The sequence below is a fragment of the Balaenoptera physalus genome (assembly GCF_965194825.1).
Source record: "Balaenoptera physalus genome assembly, chromosome: 5".
Lineage (NCBI taxonomy): Eukaryota > Metazoa > Chordata > Mammalia > Artiodactyla > Balaenopteridae > Balaenoptera > Balaenoptera physalus.
This window is the reverse complement of record NC_138884.1, coordinates 93,725,514-93,737,752: the sequence shown is the minus strand read 5'-3', so window position 1 is coordinate 93,737,752 and position 12,239 is coordinate 93,725,514. Positions and strand designations below refer to the sequence as shown.

At 34.0% G+C, this 12,239-nt stretch overlaps 1 protein-coding gene across 5 annotated transcripts in view; it reads left to right on the top strand.

The window, feature by feature from the left end:
• Nucleotides 1–11,410, top strand: part of PCDH7 (protocadherin 7) — a 422,241-nt gene extending 410,831 nt beyond the window's left edge. For 2 of the 5 annotated variants that reach the window (XM_082464530.1, XM_082464525.1), the window contains exon 3: nt 6,684–11,410. In XM_082464530.1, coding sequence (XP_082320656.1) covers nt 6,684–7,060 — 377 coding nt within the window. In that variant the 3' untranslated portion in view covers nt 7,061–11,410. The remainder of the gene's footprint in view (nt 1–6,683) is intronic. The other 3 variants (XM_082464534.1, XM_082464532.1, XM_082464528.1) reach the window with 2 other exon arrangements.
• The last annotated feature ends 829 nt before the right edge of the window (nt 11,411–12,239 follow it).

The window sequence follows — 12,239 nt, the reverse complement described above, 5'->3', positions numbered from 1 at the left end:
GGCTTTTACGTCTCATTATTTTTGATCTCTGAAGGGTGTACCGCATGTGAGGGGCACCCTGCTTTTTGTTGTCTTTTCTTGATTTTCAACCTCTTAGTCTTAGCTTATTGCTAATTTTTAACGTGTCATTAAAATGGAGCTCTTTTTTTTATGTTGTGGCCCATGCAGGCAAAGCAAGATAGCAACCCAACATCTTAGGGGCAAGTCTCTTTCAAATGAAAACGATTAATTGTGAGGTTGATCTGTTTACGTTGTAAAGATAACTGCAACTAATAGAGCATTTGCCCTTCAGTTTTGAGCAACTATAATGACACAGTCTGAATAAATCTTCACCGGCAAAGTCTTAATAAAGAAGTGTTAAGGGGAACATCTGATATAGAGTAACCAGTGACCACTGTATTTTCCTAAGTAGGTGGTAGCTCTGGCATACTGCAGACTCTATCAGCATAAATCCATGAGTACGATTGGAAAAGAAACTCCAAATACATGCCCTTTTGACTGATGATTGTTACTAGGTCCACAGTAAGTTATCTGAAACCCTTGGAAACAAATAAATCTTAAAAATTAGAATCTTTCATATATTAGAAAAGGTAATATCATGCATGTATATTATTTTAAAGATCAGAGTCTGAGACAGTGTCCTTAATTAAACACTGTTTCTCCCGGAAAACATATAAATATTCACACTATGTGAGATAAATAAAGGTGAAAAATAACCTTGTACTGAAAGTCAGGTTTGTTGTAAATTTATGGAAAAAAAATAAAAGCTTTTGGTTTTCAAAGCTATTTTGAGGACTGAAGTGCAGATAAGGGATTGTGCACCTGAAGTTTCTAATATTTACTGAGGGCCCACTGTGTGTCAAGAATTATTACAAATACTTTACCTTTATTAACACATTAAATCCTCACAATCATCCTAAGAAGTTAATTCATTCTTATGCTCTTTATAAAGATGAGGAAATTTAAATGAATCAAGTAACTTGTTTCAAGTTACATACTTATTAAGTGACAAAGTTAGGATTTGAGTTCAGGGATCCTGGTTCTGAAGCCTATTCCCTTAACATCCATTCATTCAGGGAAGACTGCAGAGAGGGGAAAAAAAAAAATCTATACTTCTTTAATTCTCTCCAGGGGCTGTGACCTACTATTTACCTAAAATCTACAAGGCACCAGACACCATGATATAAACTTTATATACATGAACTCATTTATCCCCATAATACATGGGGAGTAGGTATTATTACTTCACATATGAGGAACTTGAGGCTCAAAGAAATCATATCCAAAGTCACACAGCTTATACATAATGGGATCAGAATCGCACTCAGTGCTGCTGGGACTCCCAATCTCCTGTTCTTTTCACAAGTTCCACTCTGTCTTGAGAGAAGCACTCAGGAGAGGTATAGTTGAGAGTGAAGTAAGGGTTGGTTGGACAAGTGATCCTTATTCTCTTCTAATTCAGTTGAATCAAGTGATTTCATGATAAATTAGAATACAATGTAGAAATCTTAACCCTCCTTGAAGTAGCACTGGATAACACTTACTTGCAAAGCTATAAATTTCCCCTTCTTCCAGAAAGTTTTGGGATATTTGGAGGATCACCTACTGCTTATCCGAGTCAGTGATTTCTACCTTCTCCGTGATCTATGTGCTTACCTTTCTAACTTTCCCAAATTCCCCAAATAGATAAAAGGCGGGGATCTTTAAGTCATTTATATAAAAAAGCCAAGTCTGACTCAGTACGCAATTTTTGGATCTCACCCCCTCACACCTAAACTTTATTGCCTATAATAATAAGGTTCCAGTAAAAGGTTTATGTAATTATTTGTTCTCAGATTTATTATATAAGGCAAAAAATAAATCATTTTCTGACAGCTCTTTTAAAATAAAGCACCTGATTGAATCATTAGAATAAAAAAGATATTTTCATTTGGACTAAAGAAAATAAAGGTAATGTTAAATTATTTGTTGGAAAATCAACAGATTTATCTGCCTTTTTTTGTTCTTCATCCTTTTGTAAAACTTGTTTGTAGTCCACCGAATTCCACCAAAATTAGGTGTGTCTCTAGAAAAAGAAATCTTTGGATAACAGGAAGTCAAGACATATAAAGAGAAAAATAAGTACTTTAAAAAGCAAAAAGGGAAAAGGTGCCTGTGTGTGCTTTTTTCTCCTCAAAAGAAGAGAATAGCACAATTTTTTATTTGCAAAATTTTGTCAAATAATGTTAAGAATGTGCTAAGTGCACAGGAAGAATATGACTGTCTCGGAGTCTACACATTGATTAGCAATCCATTTATTTCATATGGTCAGAGAATTATTTGTATATTAAACAAATAAGCAATTGATGCATATAGCTTTCAGTATCTGAGCTTAAAGCAAAACAAAACAAAGAAAAACTCTTTGGAAATATTTAAAAACTAAATGCAACATTTTCATGCTTCTTTTAGGAAATGGAAATATCCTTATATCTTCAGCCCCAAGCCAAGGGTCTGGAATAGGAATGGGCGACCAGGATTCTGGCAGAATGCGTAACTGAGTCTATCAAAATCTTTACTGGTGCAGAGCTGTCTTTAAGAGCCTTAACAATTCCAGTGCTCTCCTAGAATAACGATACCTCTAAAGGCTTCTGAATTGTGTAGGACAGCTTCCGGAAACATCAAATGCCTCCGTAAATCTGGGCTTTCCTTTTTATTTCTAATGATGCTACGCATTGTCTGTCGCTACTTGCTGAGGTCATTGCAGCAGTACCTTCTCACCACCCACTCATCTCCCTGCCTCTTAAGAGCAAATACATTTCTTTTCAGAGAAAGAACTTGACTTCTTAAATTAGTTATAATTACCTCCACTTTAGGAAATGTACAGTTTTAAAAAGGTTGAATTATTCTTTTTTTCATTAAGTAGTAAAATTTGTGTCTTCATGGCATCTATTTCCTGTGCTCGTCAGATATATATTTTTTCTCTTTCTTTGGGGACTCTAGCTTTTTCTTATGGCTGTGGGTAGCAGTAATTGACCTCTAAATAACTCTGCTGTTACATTTTAAGAAGAAGCAATATGGTATTATGGGAAACACTCAAGTGAAAGTCAAAACACTTGTTCTTTGGCCTCAGCTCTTCCGTAGTCTGGACCCCTCACTGTTTCCATCCTCCTTGCTGTTGGGTTGAGGTGATAAGTAAAAGAGATGAAATGTGGGGAAGTATTTTATGTGTTATACATTGTTTGATATTATGATGGCTGAAAACTATCTACTTTCGAGAGGGAAATTAACTTTATGTCTAAGAAAGGACTTTAGCTTTCTAAAGTTATGTAATGTTTCTAGCAAATAGCATAACTAGGTTAAAATGGAGAACTCTGCAAATGATGATAGAGCAACAACAAGAGCTAATGAATACCACTTCTACTTCCGGTCCTCTCAAGATTTGATACGGCTGAGTGCGTGTGTAGGGGGGAACCTCTAAGGAACTGAGTTGGTTATGGAAAACGCTGATAAAGAATACCATTATATTTCGATACAGAACATTTTACTTTTTTAATTGATTTACTCAATACCAAGTAAACAGAGTTCTGATGAACTATTTTCCATTTCCACTCAGGTCAAAATGAAAGGGAGGAGTACTAAACTAAAGCGTGAAATGATGTTCTTAGATATCACAAAACACCTTCTTCAGTGGAAGACTGAAAGGCTAATAAGAAGGATTACTATTTATGGAAGATCTGCCTCTGTAATCCCACAACAAATAGGACATTTTAAGAGTATATCTTTTATAAAAAACAGAAAAAAGTGCATTTGATGATTCTGTAAGACTCCATATAACTTTTGTCTTTTAAAAAATATATATATAATATCTACTTGAATAATTAAAATAAGAAAATACAGAAACACAGAAAAATACTATTCCACTCATGCCTTCCTTTAATAGATTGCATCATAATATAAATTGTGTTCGTTAATCATTAGCATTTCTTTTGAGGATTCATTTGAGTCATCAAGATTGGAAGGTTTGATTGCTTGTGATGAATCTCTTATAGCCTTTCTTGATTATTTTCTAAATTTGATGATAAACACTGCAACATGTCTCAACCAATTAGTCTTGTCAGCTTCCACTGTGGTCCCCAATCAAGTCTTTGACTTTGGAAATGACGGGAGATCCTTATTAAAAGTCATGCTTATAACCCAGACTATGAAGTAAAGGCTGAGGGAATGAATTGAAGAGTATCTCACTCCTAGTTGATTGGAAATTGAGTCAATCTAAATGAATATAATTTTTTTATGAGCTGCAGGGAGTTCAAGGTGCACAAGTTAAGTATAACAGGTAGGAAGAGGTGTTGGAGTAGTAAGGTAGCTCTAGGAGCTATCCCTAAATGCATCTCAAACAAATGAAAAACAAGGTGCTATGAATGTCAAACAGGAAACACAAATTAATCCCCAAAGAGCAGCGACCTGTGTAAGTCATTGTGTAAATAAACTGTCACATTGCGTGAGACTTAAGTAAATATAGAGAGATGATTGGAGACTATTCTGGGTCAGTTCTGCAGGGAATGACAACCACATTTATAGAGATTTTTCCTATTTCAGTGGCTAAATTTCTGATTATTGTCTTGTGTCCTTGGTAGGCATAAGAAAACAAGAAAAGCTTGAATTTATTTAAGCAGTGACAAAAAAAGGAATGTTTAGAGTAAAAAGTAGATCTGATCTCACACTTTGCATTTTTATAAGGTTTTCTTTCTTTCTTTTTTTTTTGGCCTGTTCAAAGAATTTAGGTCAGCTTCAAATAAGCAAATTATCTCAAGACAAGAAATATTCCCAAAGAACTCAATTTGCTCATTTAAACTGACCAGATTACAAAAACCATTCACAAAATTTGTCAATAGTTTGATTTTTAAAATGCATCTAAAATTTGTGTTTGAGAGACAGAGGGAATTCAGCATAAAAAAATAAATAGAAAGTGCTTTTTCTTTTGATGATAAAATTAATAGGATCTGCTCACTTAAAAGTCAAATAGCAGCATTTGCAACTACAATAAATAATTATCTTTGCAGTTTACCTTTGGAAAAGAGAAAAGTAATTCTAGATGTCCTATGAAGAATAATGGGATTTCCTTGCTGAACTCTGAGCACACAGCATAAAAGTCTCAGGTCACAGTGGTTCAAAAATCAATGAGCTGACAAATGTCAATATTTCAGTTATCCACCCATCACTGTAGGAAAAAAATGACATGCAGTATTGGACTGCCTTGATTTAGGAGTTTTGGCAGGGTAAAAATTCTAAAAATATCCTTATACAAATGATAATCAAATAGGAATATCATTATAAACTACAGGGGATATTGCGTGGAGGCAAAAGCAGAGGGTTTAAATATATTGGATATAATTTAAATAACCCCCTATTCTATTTTAAACCAAGTCTACCCAGGATGCATATGCAAATCTCACTGATTTCATTTGTTGTGAATATATTTGCAGAGGTTAAATTTGTCAGTCTTTTAAGTCCCAAGCCTTTTAATAAAATGATACCGAATGATATAAATTGGAGCATAGTCATATTAGTCCTATTCTCTTTTTTTGGCAATAAAAGAAAGTGTAATATATATTAAATAAAACCCTAAAGATAGGTTTCTTAGAATCTGTTGAGGTGAAGCAGGTGTTTCTCTCTCTCACTCTCTTTTCCAAACAAAACCAAAATTTGTTAAAAAAATATTTTTAATAGTAAGAAAATATATAACTATTCTCCAAAGACAGACACATATAATGATATAACTTAGCTTTATAGAAATAGAAGACAGACATTTCCCACTCCATTAGGCAACACCATTAATTAAGAATACATGCCATTTCATCAAAATTGTAGAAGTTTGACTCGATTTACCCAATACATTGCATTTCATATAATATTTCCATTCAGCAAACACACTGGCAGATGTATTTCTATGTGAACACTCAACGGACTATCCTACAGCACACATTAGGTCATTAACAGTGGGGGGGGGCAGGAGCATGTGGGCTAGAGTGGGGTAGGTGGTGATACTGCTAGTGTGCTCACACTGGGAACCCACTAGTACTTTGCTTTTTTACTTTTTAACCACATAATGTGCTGTCGATTTAGGTTCTACTTCGGAGTCACCCTGATGTTTTATAATGTATTTTTACTATAAGGTTTTGCATATTTGCATTCTATGAATAATGTATAAGCAGGAAGGAATCCAATTGGCAAAGGTACACGATTTCTGAGATAATTTATAAATACAGAAAATTATCTTTTTGGATTCAATAACTTTTCTTATGCGTGTGGAAAAATGTATACCCATACAAATATACATGTGTACTTTATTTCTACTTGAGACTATGCACATGTACCTGTCCTGTAACAAATGCATATATACCTGTCTGTTCTACACACTTAAATTTATCAGTTTGTCCATTCCTCTCTTTCTATAATATTTGATGTTTTTGCAAAACCTTATCTTTATTGGATAGGAAATAAAAACTGTTCTATGAGATGATGAACAGCAGGGTGTTGAAAAAAGGGAAATAATATGGTAAAGGAAATATATATGTAATATATATATTATATAAATGTAATATATATATATAGATATATATATATATCCCCTCCAATTTTATATAGGTCAGGAAAGCCTATTGAGAAATGGCCAACTTTAATGGCTCCTTCTCCTTGAATTTCAGATTCAAGACCTCTTCCAGATGTAGCCCTAACTGGGAAGTGTACCCGTGAGTGTGATGAGTATGGCCACTCAGACTCCTGCTGGATGCCCGTCCGCACTTCTCCGGAGAGGAAGAAGAGCCAGCCCAAACTGTCCACTTTCATGCCTGTTGATGAACGAGGAAGCCAGGAAAAGCTGGCCAATGGCGAAGCCGCCATCATGGGCGACCGCAACAGAAACCTCCTGAACAAAAAGTTGACCTCATCCTATGAGACCTTCAGTGCAGCTAGTTTCAGCAAAAATGAGGAAGCCAACACTGAGGATATTCCCCTTACAAAAACGGGGGAATACAAGCCATCTCCTGTCAATACTCTCACTAGAAGAGAAGTTTACCTGTAGGCTGTAAAGAAGCAACAGCAAAGTTCTTTTCATGTATGAGAAGGAGAATAAGGGGTGAAAAACCTTACAAAACAAAACCTTGTAATCAAAAAGAGGGGGCTACCAAAGAGACAAAGCTTTGCCTGCCACTTCTGCCTCCAGATCGGGCCTTTAGTGAATGATACTGTTTAGCCTGATTGTAATATACAATGTAGAAACCATCCTTGTTACTTGCATGTCTAACCCCCTCACTGATTCCCAACACTCGCTCTCTCTCTTCCCCACCCCCCTCCAGAAAACAAACAAACAAACAAAAAAGATGGTTGCAAGTTTCTTTCATGGTAACAAGCCTGATTAGCAGAACACAACACACTCTCATTATCCCTAAGCTGAAGTATGATTTTAGTCACTTTGATTTAGTTCGAATGTCATCAGGTTGGTCAAAAGAAAGCAGATCAGGTGAAATATATTTCAGACCTGTGATCAGAAATGATTAATCACCGTGGAAGGCAATCCCTCAAAAGTGATAGAGTCCTTCTAAAGGTACAGTCCTTATAGAGGGGAACTCTAGAAGCAGCACTTGGGGGAGGATCACAACTTTAATATTCTAACACAGGCTGAAAACTAAACAATACGCAGTTGGAGATTGCAGTCCCAAATTGGCATATGTTGTTTTTCTCAAGTCAGGAGCGTCAACTTCAATCCCATACCTGTATTGAATATTCTTAGTATATACATAATCTTGACCACATGTATCAATTACACTAGTTATAACTTGTAAAAAATTATATATATATATTTTTCAGAACAGCACCACTATTATCAACTAAATGGAACAATTGTGTCATTAACAGGCAGAAGATCATACGGCAGATCAGGGACATCATGAAGTAGATTTGGTCTTGATGTGGAAATCCATTAAGTAACAAAAGTCACTGAACCCAGGCATGCACAGAAGCCCTCAAACACCAGTTTATTCTACATTTTCTCTATACCCAGAAAGCATGCATTTTCTTTTAAAATGGATTTTCTTTGAAAGCTCAGAAAATGAAAAGCCAATGAGACATATTTTTGGTATTAAAATAGACAATTAGTTGAGGTTAAAGTTTAGTTTCAAAAATATTATCAGGGGAGATTTTACTTTTTAAAATCATATTTGTGGGTAGGTAGGGAAAGAAAGATACATCAGCATATAGTCTTTAAGTTCACTATAATCATTGTAGAGTCAGGTTATGCTTGCTGGTCTTATCCACATTTCAAATTACCAAGTGCATTTTTTACGTGTTCAGTGCACTCTTCCATGTTAACAAAAGTGCATTAATTTTCAATCCTGTGCAATATGGCACATTTTGAGACTCACAACTTTGAAACAAGGTGACACCCTAAAAGACTTACTCACTAATGTGATTTGAACGTTATTTAACATATCTCCTAAAACCAATCCAGAGTAAACAAGAAAGAAATGAGTTCTGGGCAGTGACACGTCTCATGGTATACACATCTCAAAGTTGGAAAATATGCAGTTTTTTTCAGTGTAATATAAAGAAACAGAATATGCAGCTTTTGAGTCACTTCCTCTACAGAGGATAACTTAATACAATTGGAAATTGAGCTGGGACATTCAGAACAAGTGACAATCCAGAGACAGACTAGGGGATAACAGATGAAGAGAGCAAACAGTCTCACACTGAATGTTTGTAACCTGGTTAAGGCATAGCCTTGATGGCTCTGTAGCAAACTGTAGAAACTATGTAACTCTGGGTAGTTCCATGCTTTGCAATATTTCTCAGACTACAACATGAAGCAGCCTGGAATATAGGTTGTTAATTCACTTTAGGTCATCAAATGCTCATCTTTGAAAACCACTTCTCTGTTTGGTGGGGTACTCTTTTGGGGTCATTTCCTTATGCTCTTTCTTAAATGGAGTTTTCATCTTGATGTTAGTTTATGTGTAGTAGTTAGGATGAATGAAGATATGTAATTGAAGAAACAAAAACATTGGACTAAAATATCAATAATTGAACATGTTTATGTTTGATTATTATTTACATTATGGAAAGATGCAATTCTAGTACTTTGTTACGAAACTGCATTAAAGCAGTTCAGCCTTGTATAATCTGTAAGTACCTATTAAGACAAAATACTTCTAAAGATACTTATGAAATGTATACATATTTTTTCTTGCACGTTACAAAGGAAATATTCAATTGCATAACACATGTGTGCAACAAACTTTTTAATGCATTTTTTTCTTTCTTTCATGAGACACTTGAAACATTAGATAGCTCATTTCAGTCTATCTTAAAACCCTTCTGTTATCTATAAAGCTAATACGGGTCATATGGGATCTTTGGATTAATTGGATCCACATTCCCCAATGACGTCTGCACCACGTTCAAGACAGCCATGTCATTGTCATTTAACTTGTGAGCCTCTTTAGAACTAAAATGGGTATGAAAGAATAAAATTCAGTGTACTGTAAGTATTTGCAGTAATTCTAGTAGAAGTAGCTATCATAACATGTTTATTATTATAATGAGTTGGCATGACACAGAAATATATTTTGTGTTTGTATGACTTTTATTTTGAATAGGTTAAATCTGGTGCCACTCCATATATAGAGTGCTTTTGAAAAAAATCAATAAAAAGAAACAAAAAAAATAATAAATGAGTGAATGCAAAATAAGCAACTGTGCCTTTTATACCTGTTGTTAGGGTAAAAAAAACGGTTGTTGGGTTTGGACAATGAGGGGAAATGGGCTATTCGCAACTTTTTTGATCTTGTATATTTATCCATGTTTATTTTCTGAAAATAATAAATAATATATTAAAAATTTGCCTTCTGACAAACTCAGATAGTGGAACAGTCTTAAATATCATTCATTCATAAAGCAAAATTTATATGGGCTGCTTAATTCTGTCTAGAAGGCTAAAACATTTATTGTAATAGTAACACAGAGATTATCAGGGGTGCAGTCAGTCCATTTTGCAAGGTAAAATATTGATTTACAATTTCTATTCTTTCTTTTTTTGTTATTTTTCTTTTAACTGCTGTTTCATTTTGGTTGTACAGTATATAAACCATATTTGTTTTCTGTACACAAGAAGCTCAAGTGAATTTTGCATGCATTATACCTTAGGACACATTTATAAATTGAGTAACTATATAAATTTATGTGTATTAAAACGTCTGTAGCTTCAGTCTAAAATCTAATGCTCACTCTGAACCTCCAGATATCATTACGGTTTCTGACTAGCCTGCTGCCTGAGTTTCAGAAAACAAGGGAGGCATTATTTTTGTGGGAAGAAAAACTAAGATGGTAATGAAGATGTCTGGCTGAAAGGCTACCCTAGGAAGCTGTCTTATAGGAAAATAAAACACAGAGACCAGAAGAAACTGCCAAGAATCAAAGAGCTATCTTAAACAGGCATGAGAAATCTGAAGATCTCAGTAGTTTTAGGTATATTGTATCAGTAATAAATATACTATGTGTCCTTAAGGAAAAAAAAAAAAAAAAAAGAGTGAAGATGATCATGAGTATTGTAAAGCTTGTTAGTTGTGACCTGGGCAGAGGTATATATAACATCTGGAGGAAGGCATCATTTTTTCAGCTACCTAGGGTTTACTTTCAGACAATTTTTCCTACATTTTAAAGCACTTGCATTCAGTGTGGTACGATCCGTTTGTAATGTTAATCATTTACTATTGTTCTGCTACTTGGATGTTGATAATGAAGCAGAGAACAATTTATCATCGTTTATTATGAGTCACTATGCACGCAACTATGCTAAACATGGCAAAATGTATTAAACACTAGTCCAGTCCAACTATTTATGAAGTACTTTACATAATTTAATTTGCTTTTGTACAGTTTTATGTAAATAAATTGCTTGTCATTTTTGTCTCTGCAGATTAAAATATAACATGGTCAAATGGTTTCACACTTGTCAGTGTACTTCTCTGTTGACAGGTAATTCAATTTTGATTGGACGAGAAGTGAATGGATGCATGTACCAGTTTGATTTTAAATGGTATGATTTCTGCTAAATGAAGATGGAATAAGGAAGATAATGCTGCAGTAATTGTTGATTTAGAGGGCACGGGGCGTAACTGTTTATTACTTTGCCTTATAATGGAATAGACCTTGGATTCTTCAGTTTCATCAAAATAATTCCTGAGACATTTACCTAGCTGGCTTTGAAATCTTAAGTCTACAGTGGAAGAACTTCTCATCAGTAATATAAAAATTGATTTTTTTCAGGTGTTATCTAGAAAAATTTTACATTTCAGATAAAATTAATTCAAAGTCAAAAATGTATCTCTGTAAAGGAAATTTGGTTTTTAATCTAAAGTAATGATGAATACAAAAAGAGACTAAAAAAAAAAAACTTATATCATGTTAGATATAGAGAAACTTGAAGCAAAAATTAGAATTTTTACCTTACTTATATTTTTTAGTTGGACTTTCTCTACTTTTTCTGTTTTTTCAATCATTTACTGTCTTTTTTTTTTTTAAACTATTGCATTTACTCTTCTTTGTCAGATTATTACCCTAACTATAGTGGTTATCTTGTTTATTAAATTGTTATTTATTCAAACAGGCAACTTCTCTTCTCCAATCCAACTCAGAGACTTAGAAAAGGAAAGAAAATACTTTTTATATAAGCTAATAGATTGCAAGGAATGTTTGCCCCATCTCACAACAGTACTCCTAAAATCTACGGATGTGAAGAATAGAAATTCTGAAGATGCTTGCCTTGAAGTTTCCCTACCATTTTTTTCCCTTTCTTGGTTGAAAATTCAAAATACTTTACGTAGAATGACACATTCATTCTTAAATCAAAGATATCTTTGTAAATTGATTTTGCCTGGCAGCTCTCCTTCTCTAAAGAAGAAATTAAGGGTGAAGTATGATCAGAAAGTCTGCTGCAAGTTGTAATGAAGTGAAAAAATGATATGTGCATTCATTTGGCTTTATGATCATCTAATGGTGAGACCCAAACTTCAGTACCTAAATCAGTAAAGTATAAAATAAAATCACTACTTTTCATTTAAATTCTCAATTTAGATTTAACAAATATATTTTACCCTGAGACTGCATCCTTTGATTAAAATATTTTTAAAAATCTCAAACATGTAAAAATACAGTGATACATTTTAGAAAGTAGATAGACATAAAGCAGGTCAACAAAAGTAGGT